This window comes from Dendronephthya gigantea, unplaced genomic scaffold (assembly GCF_004324835.1).
Source record: "Dendronephthya gigantea isolate DGI-Jeju-01 unplaced genomic scaffold, DenGig_1.0 000004F, whole genome shotgun sequence".
Taxonomy (NCBI): domain Eukaryota; kingdom Metazoa; phylum Cnidaria; class Anthozoa; order Malacalcyonacea; family Nephtheidae; genus Dendronephthya; species Dendronephthya gigantea.
In genome coordinates this window covers 378,326-394,541 of record NW_021163014.1, presented here as the reverse complement: position 1 = coordinate 394,541, position 16,216 = coordinate 378,326, and the positions used below count along the sequence as shown (strand labels likewise).

The window sequence follows — 16,216 nt, the reverse complement described above, 5'->3', positions numbered from 1 at the left end:
TTGGCTACTTCTTTGAAATGCGATTAGCATTGGCATTCAAAAGGGGAAATTTACAAGTGTGACAGGAATGTGGGTAGAGCTCATTACAACAGTAATGCACTTGAGTCACCATCTGATCAAAAGACCTCAACATCACACCCTTCATCCTTGGCTTCTTTGTAGCACTCTTCAGCAAGACACCCTTCCATTGACTTAGATATTCCTGTGAACAAATCTTCATCTATGACATCATTTTTACCTCGCATACATTTATGCCCATACCATACCATTTCTTTCTCTTAGGTGCAAGAGCATGTGAGCAAGTCATACATCACCACATGAACAAGGTCCCGGGGAACATTCAGTTCATGCTCTTGTCTTACTTTCTTGTGCATAGCTCGGTAGCCTAACAGTTTTCCAAGGCTACTGAGTTCCTTTGAAACAGCTTCGTGTACCAGCATCGCCCTGTTTACCTTCGCTTCATCAAAGAAAGGGATCCATCCAAGTCGTTTAAAGAGTTGAACACTGTTGGCTCGATTTCAAACGAGATCAGTGAATTCATTGCTGTATATCAGCTTCTTCTCAGTGCGTACTAACGGTACTGTGTTCAACAAATAAGCCGCAAATATTTGACACTAAAGTGTTGTACTGAAATTGAGAGCCTTTTCAGAGAATTTTAATGTGACAACCGGAGAATGAGAAAGGCGTTAATTGACCGTCGTTGCTGCCATTAGTTTGCGCCAAAACTGACTATGTCAGGCACAATGTCAGGCACAATGTCAGGCACAAACAAGAGAAAATTATCTGCAAGAACATTAGGTATAAAGTATGAAGCGCTCAAGAAAATAGAGAGTGGCATTCCGAAAAAGGACGTCGCTGCTGAGTATAATGTGCCTCGCAACACTTTATCCATGTGGTTGAAAAACAAAGAAAAAATAGTAAATGCTTTTGAGAGCAGAAATAATCGTTCTGCGCAGAAGTTAAAATCGAGCAACTATGAAAACCTGGATCAGGCAGTTTACAAATGGTTTGTAAAAGTAAGGGAGGAGGGATTACCAGTGAATGGTCCAATACTAAAAAAAAGCGATTAAGTATGCTGAAGAACTAGGCATAGAAAACTTCAAAGCATCAAATGGCTGGTTTGAGCAATGGAAGAGCCGGCATGAAATATCTTTCAAAATTGTTTCAGGTGAAGCAATGTCGTGCACCGAAGAAATGACCACGTCATGGGAAGAATCGACTCTTCCAACTATTGTCTGGAACTATGAGCTTCGAGACATATACAACGCAGATGAATTTGGCCTCTTTTATAAAGCGCTTCCAAACAAATCACTGCAACTGAAATCAGAGAAGTGCATTGGTGGGAAGCACAGTAAAGTTCGATTAACAGGCCTTGCAGCTGGTAATGCAGTAGGCGATAAATTACCCATTTTTGTTATTGGGAAGTCGAAAAAACCCCGGTGCTTCAAAAGTGTTAGAAACTTGCCATGTAGATATCGGTCTCAAAAGAAAAGTTGGATGGACAGCACACTTTTCAAGGAATGGGTCCTCGAACAAGATCGTAAGTTCGAACGCGAAGGCAGAAAAGTAGCACTTATTGTAGATAACTGCCCCGCCCACCCTACCATGTCTAGTCTAAAGGCTATTAATTTGGTGTTTCTTATACCGAATACAACATGTAAAACCTAACCAATGGACCAAGGCATCATCAGATCAATAAAGGCGTTTTACCGTGGAGCAACTGTCCGCAAGTACATCAACGCTCTGGAAAAGGGAATGTTGCATCCAAAATTGACCATTTTGGATGCTATGATGATCCTGACGGGCGCTTGGAATAGAGTAACTGCGGAGACAGTTCAGAATTGCTTCAAAAAAGCTGGCATTGGTAGTGAAGCGCAACAAAGTGCATTTTGTGACACTGACGACCCATTCAGGTTTTTAAGCAAGGAACTAGAGACTTTGAGAGAAAGCTCCCCAGAGCTTGTGCCAACCTGTATAACTTTGAATGATGTAATCGGCACAGATCAAGACTTGCTAACCTCAAACATGGAATCATTGACTGATGAAGAAATCCTAGCGGAGTTTCATGAAACCATCGACGGCATTGACCAGGATTCTGATGACGAGATTGAAATGCTAGATGACGCTCCAAAACGACCTACTACAAATCAAGTGAGACAGTCTGTTGATACTCTGCTAACCTATAGTATGTTTGTGGATGAGGGAGAAGAGATTTGCCAACTAACCCCTTAGTTATCTTTGCTAACAGAGCGAATCATTCAGAAAAATAAAAAGCAGAGGGACATTCAATCATTTTTTTCCGAACATGCATAGTACTGATATATTTCATAATTATACAAAGCAGAATTCTTTGTTTTTAGCAAATAGACGCATGAACTGCGGTAATTAAGGCAATGATTGGATACTGACTGAAGGACACTGAATGAAGAACTTTAGTTAGGGATGCACAATTAAATATTTTGTAATTTTAGGGAACAGTAAAATCATAATAAATGTAATCTGACACCAACTCCGGTTAACTCGAACTCCCGTTAACTCGAACAATTTTCCCTTGGGAGTTTGAGTTAGCGGGAGACTACTGTAATCCAGTTAATTATATAAGGGTTTATAGCAAATATCTTTAACTTATTGCATAATATATCATGTGGTACAATGTCAAATGCTTTCAAACGAAAAGACTCTGACCATCTTGGCTTTTCCATCCAACCATTCCAACCACATATGTTGTGCTTTTATTAGCGCCATTGCGGAATTGTGACCCTTCCTATAAGCATATTGGTCACTGTCCATAAAGTTTTGAATCCATGGAGCTAGCTCGTTTTTATAAAGAGCTCTCTCGAGCAGGTGCATTATTATAATGGTTAGGGAAATAGGCCGCAGTTGTTTAAGTTATGTAAGGGGGCTTTCTTTTTGGAGTGGTGAAAGGTTTGCCAATTTCCATATGTCTGGCACAGCACCTACTTTGATCGATCTATTAAAGATAATTGTTATCACTGGTGCAATATGGTAAGCATAATCGTTCCAGAAACAATAGGGTAAATCATCTGGTCCAGATGCAGTTCTTTTTTGGTTTAGTAACAACTGACAAACCATATTTACTGATAGTTCTGGAATTCTCGTACCACTAGGAATAGGAACTGGTAGCAGAGTGGAATAGTCATATCCAAATTCACACTTTGGAAGTAATCATTCATTTTCTTTGGATCTAAAATAGTACTTAAAGGTACCTCAGAATTTGCATGCCCAGTTATATTCGTAAGTAAAGACCACCGTCTTTTTGATCTAGAACTTTGATTCTTATTTTCTTGTTTGACTGCCTTAAGTTGGTTTTCGCGAATGAGGCTATTTATTCTTTCTTCCAGTAGGTAAGTTCTTTCATTGCCATTCTCATGAATAGCATTTTTCCTTAACTTTAAAAAATGCTCAACTATCAGAGAAAAAAAAGGGAGATCTCTACTAGATACACATGTCTTAAAGTGCATATCACCTAATTTTTTTTATTTGATAAACAAGAAGTAAACCTCTCTAATAATCATATTTTTTTAAAACAAACCTCTATTGCATTGCTTTTGATACGTTCTGGGAGCCTAAATTAGAGTAAATATAGCGATTCTCGATAGCTTCTAAATTTAGACCGAGCAAAAATGAGTGTCGAGGGCCTGGGTCTTGTGATTTAGGGCGAGGAATTTTCATTTCCCATCTTGTATTTACATATACGGCACTATACAAATTATTTCACATCTTATGCGAAAATATGCCTAATAGACCCTTCAAACAACATTGGCCTTCGTAAATTTCCCGAAGATAACGATTTGGAGAAAAAAAGATGGCGAATTTGGATTGCTTTTGTTCAAACAAAGCGTGCAAAATGGTCTCCAACGCCAAACTCCAGACTTTGTTTGCAGCATTTTCGGGCCAATGATTTTGAGAGCCCATTTATTACGACCAGGATTGGTTTCGTTTGTCGCGCAGTACTTGAAAAAAACGCTGTGCCTACAATCCACAAAACTAGTGGCACAGAAGACTCCGGAGAGCATAGTCCAACTTCCACGAGACAGCATGGTCGCGTAAGTATGATATTTCATTCCTTCCCTTTTATACGGTATATACCTATCTCTAACATTTTGAATTCTAAGGAATATGAATTTTGTCTTTGAATAGGTTGTACGAGAAGTCCTTAAAGAAAACAGCAAAGAGTTGCGCAGTTTTACACTGCCGATATTTACAGCTGGTGAAACAGCGTCAGAGTTATGTTTGGGTGATGCTCCTCATTCACAACCATTTCAAAGTCCAGTTGCAAATGACTTGCTTCCAGAGGATCCAATTTCTACTGTGAGTTTTATAAGCTTCTCTAATATTTTCTCAAATGAATATACAGTATACTAAGTTTATATGTCTAGGTTTTCTTATGAAATTTATTTTTATATAGTCCAAAGAGGCTTCTACTCTAACACCAGAAGCACATTGTTGTAAGAAATTGGCAAACGCAAACAGGCAGCTGCAAAATAAAATCATTGATTTAAAAAAGAAAATAGAAGAAAAGAATAGTAAGTTTAACGACAAAAACGTTCCATTTTAATTAATAAAAATAAACAGTATTCTGATAGATTTATATAGGGATTATCTATAGCTAGTCATCCTTAGTAATTGACATAAATATCATTTAACTCTGATAGAGAAACGTAGCAGGAAGCAGCCAGGCAATGGAGATGTTGGCTTTCAAGAAGTGCATTGAAAAGCTTCTTGTTAGTAAGCTACTTTGGGATACCTTCATCACAGACCGGCACACATCTATTGCAAAGTATATGCGAGAAAGCCTTGGCCGTATTAAGCATTATTTTGATCTTTGGCATCTTAAAAAGAGTTGAGTATATATTTGAGTAATTTGACATCTAGAAAATATTATTGTGAGACTGATTCTCAATATTGGTTGATTTTACTGTATACATCCCACACAAACTGAAGTTGTAATAAGCCAGCAGAAAAACTTTTATTGTTTTGTAGAAATACACACAGTTCTGAAAAAAATCAGTAAGGAAAAAGAGTGTGAAGAAATAGTGGGATGGATAAAGCCATGTGAAAATCATCTGATGTGGAGTGCAACATCTACCCCATCAGGTGATGGTGAATTGATATGGGCCAAGTTTGAGTCATTCTTGTCCCATATAGTCAACAGGCACTCAAACCTTCCTAATGGCATATTTAATAAATGTGCTCATGAGAAGCTATATCTGACAGGCAGTGGCTTGAAGAAGGTTTCATGCTGTCTATACCTCTTATGTACATTTATTTAAAGTATAACCCCTGTTATACATCAAGAGTATTTTCTCATTGAAATATATGATATGATAGTATATGAGAAAGTGTGCAAGAGTTTGAAGAAGAAAGCACTGGTAAAAGGCTTAAAGAAGGCTTCCCTAATTGCCCAAACAAGTTGCCTTGAGGGCTTCCATTCTGTGGTCAACCAGTTTGCCCCCAAAATGATTCATTATTGATACCCAGGAATGTATTGCAGGTACAGATAACATTACCACCAAAGCCTATAATTATAATGGAACTAATTATCATCTGAACTATAGTGGTGATGAGTAGAACTACCAATAATTTCAATGCTCTTTTAATATTTTGCTATTTAGACATGTGCTAGCAGCAGTGCATTTCAACGTTAATCTCAATCGAGAAAACGCAGATGGTAGTGATCAAATAAAAGTTGTTTACCCAAAGTTTAAAAATGGGGAAGCTATGTCGAATTGCAGCCTAAATATGGTATGTGTATGCTTATTATATTTTTTCATGCCTGATTGTGTTAATAATTATCACTTTACTTCATCTTTAGACTATCATTAGACTGTTGATGAAATCATGAACATGTTTATTAAAGTCCAGAAAAGCAAGAAACTAAAGGAAGCTAGGAAGGAGCTGGAAATCGTGACACAATCTCCAATGAACACTATGCTTCAAAAACAACCGAGGTGTGAAGCAAAAGCAGCACAGGAAAAGAGAAAATCAATGGTTGTGCAAGAGGTTCCAAGGACTATTCAAGGTATATCACTTTCAGGAATCTATATGTAGATTTTCATAATGAGATTGGAAACCCAGCTCGCCCCATTATGATTCTGTTTTACCTGCACTAACAACAAGCAATCTTAGTACACCTTGAAAAAGTGGTGGGGTTTAATGGGTTTAATGTTTGTTTTAGTGAATGCAGAGACAGAAACCTCAGCAAGGAATCACCAGCCATTAAAGCGTTGCCGAACATGCAGAAATCCCATGAAAGGACATAAATATATAAAGGATTGCCCAAAAAATATGCAGACCTGATTTTTTAAATAAATATCTATATTTATACAAGCTTTTGAATAATTATAAATACTTAATCATCCATGTCATCATCCTGGAAACCAACAAAATGCTCTTTACTGTCCTTTGGTTGAAATTTAGATCTTATTCTAATGCATGATATGCACATGCAGGAAGAGGAATTCGCATTTTTCCAACACGGTCATACACAAGATGAAAAAACTCCCGGTATGCTACACTTCTCATGAACCTACAGATATAAAAAAATAGGATCACATTAACCATAATTTACAGTTATTTTGCTTGACTTTAACCTAATAATGCTAGCACCAAACGAATGGCATATAAGTAAAATATCACTTACGCCTCCTCTGATCCAGTTTGTCAATAACACTGCCTATTGATTGTTCTGTACTTTGATACTGATAACCTTAAAGACCATCTATCGAGGCAAACAGTGGAAAATGCCGGATTTAGTGTAATACACTCTGGGGTAGTAGACATGTCTTGAATTACCCATTCGTCTGACAAGGACTCCACGCATCTATCAAAATCTTTACAGTATACACATTCATTTTCATTTTCCAAAGATGCTGTAAAGCAATTACCACAAGAGCGCCTATCAATTAATAACAATAGTTGTGTCTTTGTGGTCACATATCTCAAAACAAAATTTCAACCGCTATAATATACAAAGAGAGAAATCTGCCTGAAATATATAAGAATGAATATGTTCCCATCTTGGGCATTTCACATACCAGTTACTAAGGCTTTCTTTTCCAGCAAGACGATCCTTTAAATTTGCCAATTTTTGCTCTTTCTCTTTTTGTGTGACTGGCTTTATGCAATTTAATGCTCCAACAGTCTCAGGTAATGAAAAAGCACATGCAGGTTGCCAGCAATGATATCATGTTGGGATTGACGAATGTAGTGTGTATTCCAATGATTTGTAATGTCATCAAGTTCTTTTTGTAAAAGATTTGAAAAACGAAACCACAAACGCTCCATGTGTAAAACATTTGCTGTGTTTAAAATATCTCTTTCAATCGTGTCCTTAAAAAAAGTCATCCACCAATTTGTATGGTGTCTTCTGAGATATGACCACCATGACTCAATGCATTGGTTAGCTGGTGAACTTTCGTACTTATGTGCCTTGACACCAGCATTATCATAATTTCTATTGGAACGAAAATAACACTGCATTCCAGCTACTATTACATTTTCAGTCCCATTGTCAGTTCTGAGAATGGTTGGGCAATCTCCTTCTTCAGCAACTGTACTGAGAAAAAAATTTGCAACAACATTTGGATTATTGTTTGTTCTGGCAACTTTTTTTGTTCTGGCAACAGAATTTGATAGCTGAAGCCATCTATGCAACCATGAACTGGAAACCCGTAAGGTTTCAGTTTACCATAGCCATCCATGTGCCACCAATGATTCGGGCCAGGATTTCTAGAATGTTCAAGTTCCTGTCCATAATCTTTGCAAAACATTGCCATTTTACATTTAAAATTTTGCACAAATTATTTATTTCTATAGCTGGATAGGTTAGAAATGTTACAAGCAACAAGCGACGACTTATTAAAAGCTTGTAACATCAAAGCTGGTTAAATTGTTAGGTTATGCCCATCATTGCAGATGACCTGTCAGAAATGACAGAGCTCTCGTTTCTCATCGACAACCCGGGACATGGTGAACATGCCGATGAAACAGCTAAATCCACCACCCCCTATGTGCATCAACATATCTTCTTGGATTTCGGCCAGTGAACCAACAACAGCCTTTACAACGGAAGTGGTTAAGGAAGAAAAAGAGTGGCTTTCGACATTTGAGCTACCTACAAAGGTATATAATTGTAAAAATAGAAGGGAATTCAGTTCAGTCATATGACTAAAACCCGGCTGCATAAAACTCTTGCATCTAATTGTGACAAGTCTGCTGAAAAGCTGTCAAAGAGTTGTCTTCCCATTGCTTTTCACAAGTTGTTGACAGGTTTGGAACTAGCAAAAATTAGCAGACTAATTGCAAATTGCAAGGTTGTTCTGAAAGTCTGTTATTTGCCTGATATATATAACAAATATTTTCATGTTAATACCTCGTCACAAGCTCTATATTTTAGATGAGATTTTCCAACCAAAACTTATAATCCTGTAGCTGCTGAGGAGCAATTTTATAACATGTTGATCTTAAGTTTTAAAAGACCTTCAAAGTGCTGACATCACTTGTACAGTAACTTGAACAATTTGTATTAATACTTACAATCTGCTATTGAATTTACGATTTAATTTACTCTTTGTTTCGGCCTTGAGACATCCTGAGAGAATGTACATATTATGTAAATCAAAAAAGGAGATCAATCTTCGACGAAACATATTTTACGGCAGCGTATAGATTGCCAAGTTCTAAACGAATGTTAATATAACGCAATGCTGATGTTCACATTGTAGTTAGTTTTACAGAATTATGCCCCTAGACAATTTGCGCTGGCTTGCACGGGTGTTAAAAAACATACATTCACATAAGTGATCGTCAGGCTTGTGGTCTGGCAATGTTCCCCAAATTTAAAAACAGTCTACCAGCAGAGGGCAGTGTTCGCTGATCGTAATTAAACAAAGTCGCAGTCAGTACCGTTCACGCACTAAGTATGACTGGAATTCATACTTTCATTTTAAACGTAGAAACATTGTGAGAGAATTGTGATTTTCAAAAGTTAGTTTAAGCAGTTTATGTAAATAGACAAAAAATCAATCTACAAGCAGGCAAAACCGTATTTAAGGCAGTAGATTCTATAGTTCTGTTTAGGCGCATTTCCAAAGGTAATATGACACCACATTATAAAACACCGTAGTTCGCATTTTGTGGTCCTCCAGAATATTGTGCCTTTACGCAAATAGAATATGACAAACTGTGTCTTGCTAGGCTGCAAAATTATAAAAGCCGAAATACATTTTGGGCAAGCCTTTAGTAATTCTTCCCCCAGCTGTGCTCGCTGTTCTTATAAGGTTGCACCACACGGTCCAAAGCCTGCTTCCACACAGTATTTGTGCAGTGTAATTGCTCTCGGTATTAAAGCCACTCATATATCGAGGCAAAATAACCAAACAGATTGGTTGCTGATGTTTGTTCGAATATTCTTAGGTAAATTTTGGTTGCTTTTGTAAGAACAACGCGAGTGAGGTCTCTTCTTCGCCATTGTCGTCAGAGGCCCATGATCTCTGTCTCAAAGTAGTACATTACCCGGAATATAGTTATATTCCGAATCATTATCAGGAATATAGTTGTATTCAGAGTCAAAGGATGTTTAGACATTGTCGATGCAGTGTAGATCAGTGAAAATCAATGATTGTTCAGAATAACTTAACCAGGTTCCTCGTACTACGTAACTAGCACCAGTTCACTAACTCATGGTCAACATTTACAGTTTGCTGATATTTAGTCATAAAAAAGCTTGAAAATGTACAAAAAATCCTAAAACCAAACCAAATCCCTCATTATTAGCCACCTAAACTTTTCATTTATGAAATATAAAAATTAGTTGATATGTACTTTAAGTGATTATTCCCCATAAGTAGCCCAGCAAATGGTCAAGTCCAAACTACGTCTTAACTTGATGTATGTGTGACGTAGTCAAAGGATCGTGTATCCCAAGGCATTGGAAAGACCGATCTGATATTCGCTGGGTATGGTGTCGCAATAGAAAAGATACTAAACCAGAAGACACTTCTATCGATGTTGACTGCAGAAACACTTTTTACCATAGCTGTGATGCTATACTGGAATGCACTTTGTACTCCAAGGTATCGTTCTATGATGGCTTGATAACATTAGCATTTTAGAATTTTGGACAAACAATGTTGTCGCAGTGAAACCTGGTATAATATCTTCTGTAGCGCCCGAGTTGGCTTGTCAGAAAAGTTGAAATTTTACGAGGTTTTTATAGGTAAAAAACCTTTAGTTGGTTGAAATATCCATCCTGAAGGTGAAAATGAAACGAAACACAAAACTTTATAACCTTTTTAAGTACTTCCCTTCACTTTTACCATGTTTTAAAACATTTTAGTCACCAGAAAAAAATTTTTTTCCGCAGTTGTGACAGGGAAATTTAGAAAAGAAAAATAATTTAAAAACAAGAATAATTACCTCTTCGAAGCGCAGAATTTCGATGGTTTCTTCCCTCACACCATTACTTGTCAGCGCTTGAACAAATTGTTGATCCATTTTATAAGAATTGGACAAAAGAAGACTTTTTTAAACCACCAAACTGAATTTTACTTTGAGCAAAGCAAGCAGCAAGCAAGAAAGGCCGAAGAAGAGCAATCATGTGACCTGTAAATTTGTACTAACCTATACACCCTTAGAATGAATAATTGTCCGATTAGCTAGACTATTAATGACTGTTTCTTAATAAATTTATCGTAAACAATCAAAAATACATTATATATTGGAGAAAAAACCCTTTTTCATTCAGTTTCCTTGGGTTTGCCCACATATGTTAGTACGACTTTACTAGCCTACCCTACCCATATACAAGTGTACAATTTCTGAATTGTTGCGAGTGTTATAGCTTTGCCTGCTTTGGGATTGGCTAGCTAGAGCTCTATATAGATAGAGTTCACTGGCTGGAACCAAATCGGTTGCAGACGAAAAATTAAACATGGTCTACCATTGTAATTTGTGCGTTCACTTCACTTCTGACACTCTTTGCAGATTAATTTCGCACTTGGGCCGTGTCTATCAAAACGACAGCAGCTTCCATGTCTTTTGTGGCATTAATGGATTGTCCAAGGACGTATAAAAACTATTATTCCCTTAGGACACACTTTCATACGAAGCATTCTACAATACTGGAGAGGGAAAGGCAAAGAGTGCCACAATGCAACCAAGATGCTGAAGAAATCGATAACAAGGATCACAACGACGATTATTGTGATAACGACAACGCTGCATTCGACTTTGACCAAGAAGTTGAACAGTGTAGGCGATCCAATGCTTTAAGCATTTTGAAAATAAAGGATGAGCCCAAAGTTCCCCAAACAGCGGTGGAGTCAATTGTCCAAAGTGCAACACAAGTTGTAAACAACAGTGTCAACGTTATCCAGCATGGGTTACAGCAATGTTTACAGAATGCTGGTTTATAAATCGACGACATGCCTGGCATAAAAGAGCTGTTTGAAGAGTCCAGTAGCATCTGTGAAACATTTAAGGATTGCCACAATGAAGCATCCCAACTGAAGTACTATAAAGATAATTTAGGAATGGTGGTAAGAAAGAATTATATACAAATACATAATATATACCTCTATAGTGTGTATTTAAAATAATGAATAGCAGAGTAACTTTTTTGACAGGAAAGAAAAGCCCTAAATTTCTGACCTGTCAATTATTGTTACTGTGTTTATACACTTTAAGAGACCCACATCATATCTTATATGAATAGCACAATTAATCCATTAAGCTCCAAAGTTTTCTCATTTATCTGGCATTAGTCAAAAAAAAAAATTAATATGGTTCACTGGGCAATAGCAATGGTGTACCACAGGGCTTAAATATTAGGCCCGCTATTATTTGTAATAGCTTTTAATGATGCGGCTGATGTAGTCAAGGAATCCAGTATAATTATGTATGCTGATGATGTAGTTCTGTATTCCGCTGGTGATATAAAGGTAATTAACTCAAAATTGTCAAATGATATGGAAAGTATCACCGCTTGGATGGATGAAAATGAATTCATTGTGAATTTAAAAGAAGGTAAAACTGAGATGCTCTTGTTTGGAACAATGAAACGCCTATCAATCAGCCAATGTCCGTGAACTATAAAGAATCCCCCATTAGGCAAGTATCGGTGTACAGGTACCTTGGTGCTGAAAGTAATTGGTCACTGAATCTCATATCGCATTTTGATGCCACATTTAAACGAGAATCATCAAGACTACGATTGTTCGGGAAGATTAGACCACAATTAAATCTCCCATCTGCCAAAGGAATATATCAAGGAATGATCATTCCAGTATTAACCTACTGTGGAGTGTTAAATTTAAACTTAACTACAATGCAGCAAGATAGAATGGACTCCTTTCACAAGCAAGCTTTGAATATAATTTTCACCAGCAGTGTTCTTGATCAAGATTTTCCATCAGCTATGGAGTTGAAGAACAAGCGAGCTTGTGTTTTGGTAAGGAAGATCATGGATGGTGATATCTGTGAGTCATTTGTGTGGTCATTTTATTCGTAACGAACATCATAAAGTAACTAGAAATAATGGTTATTTAGCGATTTTACCTAAAATAAAGACTGAATATGGACATAGAAGTTTTCACTTTATGAGAACAAAAGTGTATAATGAGCTCCCCTTAGAGGTTAGGCAGATTGGTAAATTTAAAGATTTTGTAAATAAAGTATTAAGGTAATTTTCGTATATCTTATTTACATGGACTGGTTTTTATGGTCTCTCCTATGGATTTTATGGACCCTTCGACTTATTATAGAGTACTTTAATAATTTCTAGGTTAACAGGACTCACATTGATAACAGCACTCCTGTGCTGAAGTGTATATATCCTGTTTTTTAATATTTGTTTTAATAATAATAATAATAACTACAAAAAAGTACATGAAATCAATTATATGGCTTTATTTTTAGAATAAAAACTTTAATTTAAAAACCAAACAAGTATTTGACACTGTATGTTGAAGTATGTTGCACACTGTGACCATTTTTATGATAAATTATTCTTGCAAATTAATTAACTCAGTCAATTGATCCCTTTATATTTACAGGAGCCTGAAAAGATTCTGTTAGGCAGATACCACAAAAACGTCAGAAAGGGCAGCAAAGGTATTGATGTTGAAAAAGAAGACAAGGCATACTATGTGGTATTAATAAAGAGCACCCAGCAACTTTTAACCAACAGGGCTGTTGTTGAAGAGGTATCAGTAATCAGTGCATGTTGTGGCAGTGCATGCAATCACTATTGATTTTCAATAAAATCTTCTGGAAAATACATTTTCTCACTTTACCTACAGATTCCTTTTTTGATCATTGAAATTGAAATCTAATCTTTAAACTGATCGCAGATCCACCAAAACTTATTTTATAGGGCAGAGCCGTTAAAATTTGAATTTTTTAAGTATAAAATTTGAGTAATTATTTCAGTAAATTATTTACATTAACCATCCTAATAATCGTGATGATGGGTTGATGGCAGATTATTGTGATGGTGAGGAATATCAACCACATCCATTGTTCAGCCAAAATAGGTTTATAATACTGTCGTTGTATACTTTTTAGTCAGGAATGAAGTCAATCAGTAAAGAACTAAAGATCACAAGTAAAACACAGAATTCAGTTGATAAAGACAATAGCTAACCATCAGGCACAGCTGTAAACCTTAAAACTTTGTCTGAAATAAATTACAACTAACCAATTCATTATTTGCAATTTTTATTTTTATGTAGATATGCACTTCAAATATTCCTATTCTTTGATGAGTTAGGAGTGTGCAACCCCCTTGGATCACGGGCAAACACTCACAAAATAGGTAACAGTGACAACATTCGCTGATGTTGATGAAATGTACTTTGTGGGAAAGCATTATTTAATTGTTCACATCAAACAAAATTGAAAAAATTATATTTACTGTACTTACTTATATTTACTGATATTTCCTTAACTCAGGCAACTTCTACTACACACTTGGCAACATATCACCAGATAAACAGTCAAGTCTTGGTGTAATTATGCTGATAGCCATTGTAAACAGCAAACATCTTAAAGAATATGGTGTTGCAACTATCCTTAATACAATCATGGAGGACATCAGATTACTTGAGGAGGTACCATACATCTAATACAAAAAAAAATTAATAGGTGATGTGCTAGTATGCCCTACAGTATGATGCTTTACGTAGCAAAAGATATATTTAACAAATATTTTTAGTAATGTGCCCCAGTGAATCCTACAGTACTTATTCTTTCCTTTGACAGATGCCAAATTATTTCATTTGTCAATGGGGAAGCTTTGGCACTTAATTGGTTAAATAAATCAATTATACCATCATGATTTATACTGACCACACTGCCACACCCTCTTTTTTTCTTGGTAAATTCAAAATTTACAGTTATAAATTTACTTTTGCAGGGTGTTGAACTTGATGTTTGTGGGGAAAAAAAAATTCAGGGGAACTATTGCATATTCCTCTGGAGATAATCTTGGCTCCCAACTATTAGGAGGATTTAAAGAAGGATCCCAGGCATATTGGAAATGCATGGGACTTGCTGAGCAGCAGCTACACTTGAAAGCTTCTAATTGACTACAGTAAAGGCTTGACAATTATTGACCAGAACACCTTATTGAAGTGTCAATTGTATAATTTTAGTTCCATGTTTAACTCCAGATTTTACCAGGTTGTCGGTGGATTACCAGTCGATGCAATGCATGATGTCTTGGAGGGTACCCTGCAGTATCATACCAAAGAGATTCTGAAATACTACATTCTAGAAAAGAAAGCATTCTCTTTGGATGAACTGAATAAGAGAATCACCTCCTTTGATTATGGGTATGTGACTAATGTAAAATACTCCAGGTCCGGCATGTTCAAAGGTGGATTAGCCCTAATCCTCAGTTAAACTGTTGTTTTAGTTTGTGTATTTCTACACGTTTGCTTGTTTCAAAACTTTAGAGAAGTAATCTCCTATCGATCCAAACAAGATTTCTGAAGGAATATTTCTGAATTTATAGACAAGCTGTCAGGAAGTTTGAATGGAATTTTTAAGTTAACCTGGCTAGTATATTCCATAAGTATGATATTGTTTGAAGGCAATTAGAAGTCATTAACCTGCACAGCAATACATAAAATTTTGCATTATATCAAGAATTACAACCACGTTTAGTTCTGTTTCAGCTGCCAAAAAATATACCAGCTGTTACAATGCACATTACTACATTTTCTAAAAGAAATTTCGATTCTTACCTTCTTCTGATGTTTATTTTGCCTGTGAATTTGACTGTAAAATTTACGCAAATTAGAATAAGCAAGCACATCTATAGAAGCATAGTAGAGCTGTTGAGTGTTGACGTCAGTGACGTGTGCATGAACACATGGTGCAGCCAAACTGGAAAGGTGATTCTGGTAAAACGGAAAAGCCACATTTTACTCGCATGTTTTCTCCAAAGTGTTGCCCCTCCCTGAATTGAACTTACGCTATAACAAATACTACCTAGTATCAACTCAGTATTAAATCTTTTTAGCAAACTGGCATGCATGCATATGCAGTAAACTGATCATCGCAGTAAAAACCCCTAGCAGTACAATAGTATTTAAGTAATGAATTGTTCCTACAATGTTTTAGCTACCACAATGACTCTAACAAAAACCTGCGCCTGCGCCAATTTTGCGGACAAAACTCACATCTGATGATAACAGTCTCAAACAACATGGTAAGATGTACAATTTAAAACATATTATATCCAACTATTAAATATCCATCTTCGACTCCATATGCATAATAATATAAGCATTTCATTACAAAACATGCAAGAAATATTGTGTAGTAAGATTTCAAACTGATTTCAAGAATGTCGATGACATTTGATGTAGCAAGTGATGCATTTTGATGTTGTCCAAAATACTTCATTTAGGGATATTTAGAGATACCTGCCAAGGATCATTGTTACAATGTTGCATTTTCAGGAGTTGTAAGTTAAGTTTTGCGTTTAAAAAAGGCATCAATGCTAGAAAAAAAACGCTCCAAGGTCAAATAGCTGTTGCCACAGTCACAAGTATCACCTGCATGTACGCTGCATAAACTTACTACCAAGCCTCCTCTTACTTTCGTTTTCTCGGCAAGTCACACATCTAGGTTCTTCCAATAGGCATGCGCACAGAAAGGTAGTGCACTGAACCCAGCTTCTTTTTGA

At 36.4% G+C, this 16,216-nt stretch overlaps 2 protein-coding genes across 2 annotated transcripts; both read left to right on the top strand.

Moving 5' to 3' along the window:
* The first annotated feature begins 743 nt into the window (after positions 1 to 743).
* On the top strand, positions 744 to 1,668 carry LOC114544357 (tigger transposable element-derived protein 4-like). The gene is given in 2 exon segments (XM_028563013.1): positions 744 to 1,057; positions 1,059 to 1,668. Coding segments are annotated over 2 exon segments (924 nt in total).
* A 3-nt stretch (positions 1,669 to 1,671) lies between these two features.
* On the top strand, positions 1,672 to 2,232 carry LOC114544344 (jerky protein homolog-like). The gene has a single exon (XM_028563005.1). It carries the CDS (start codon positions 1,672 to 1,674, stop codon positions 2,230 to 2,232), a length of 561 nt encoding a protein of 186 aa, XP_028418806.1.
* Positions 2,233 to 16,216: the final 13,984 nt, after the last annotated feature.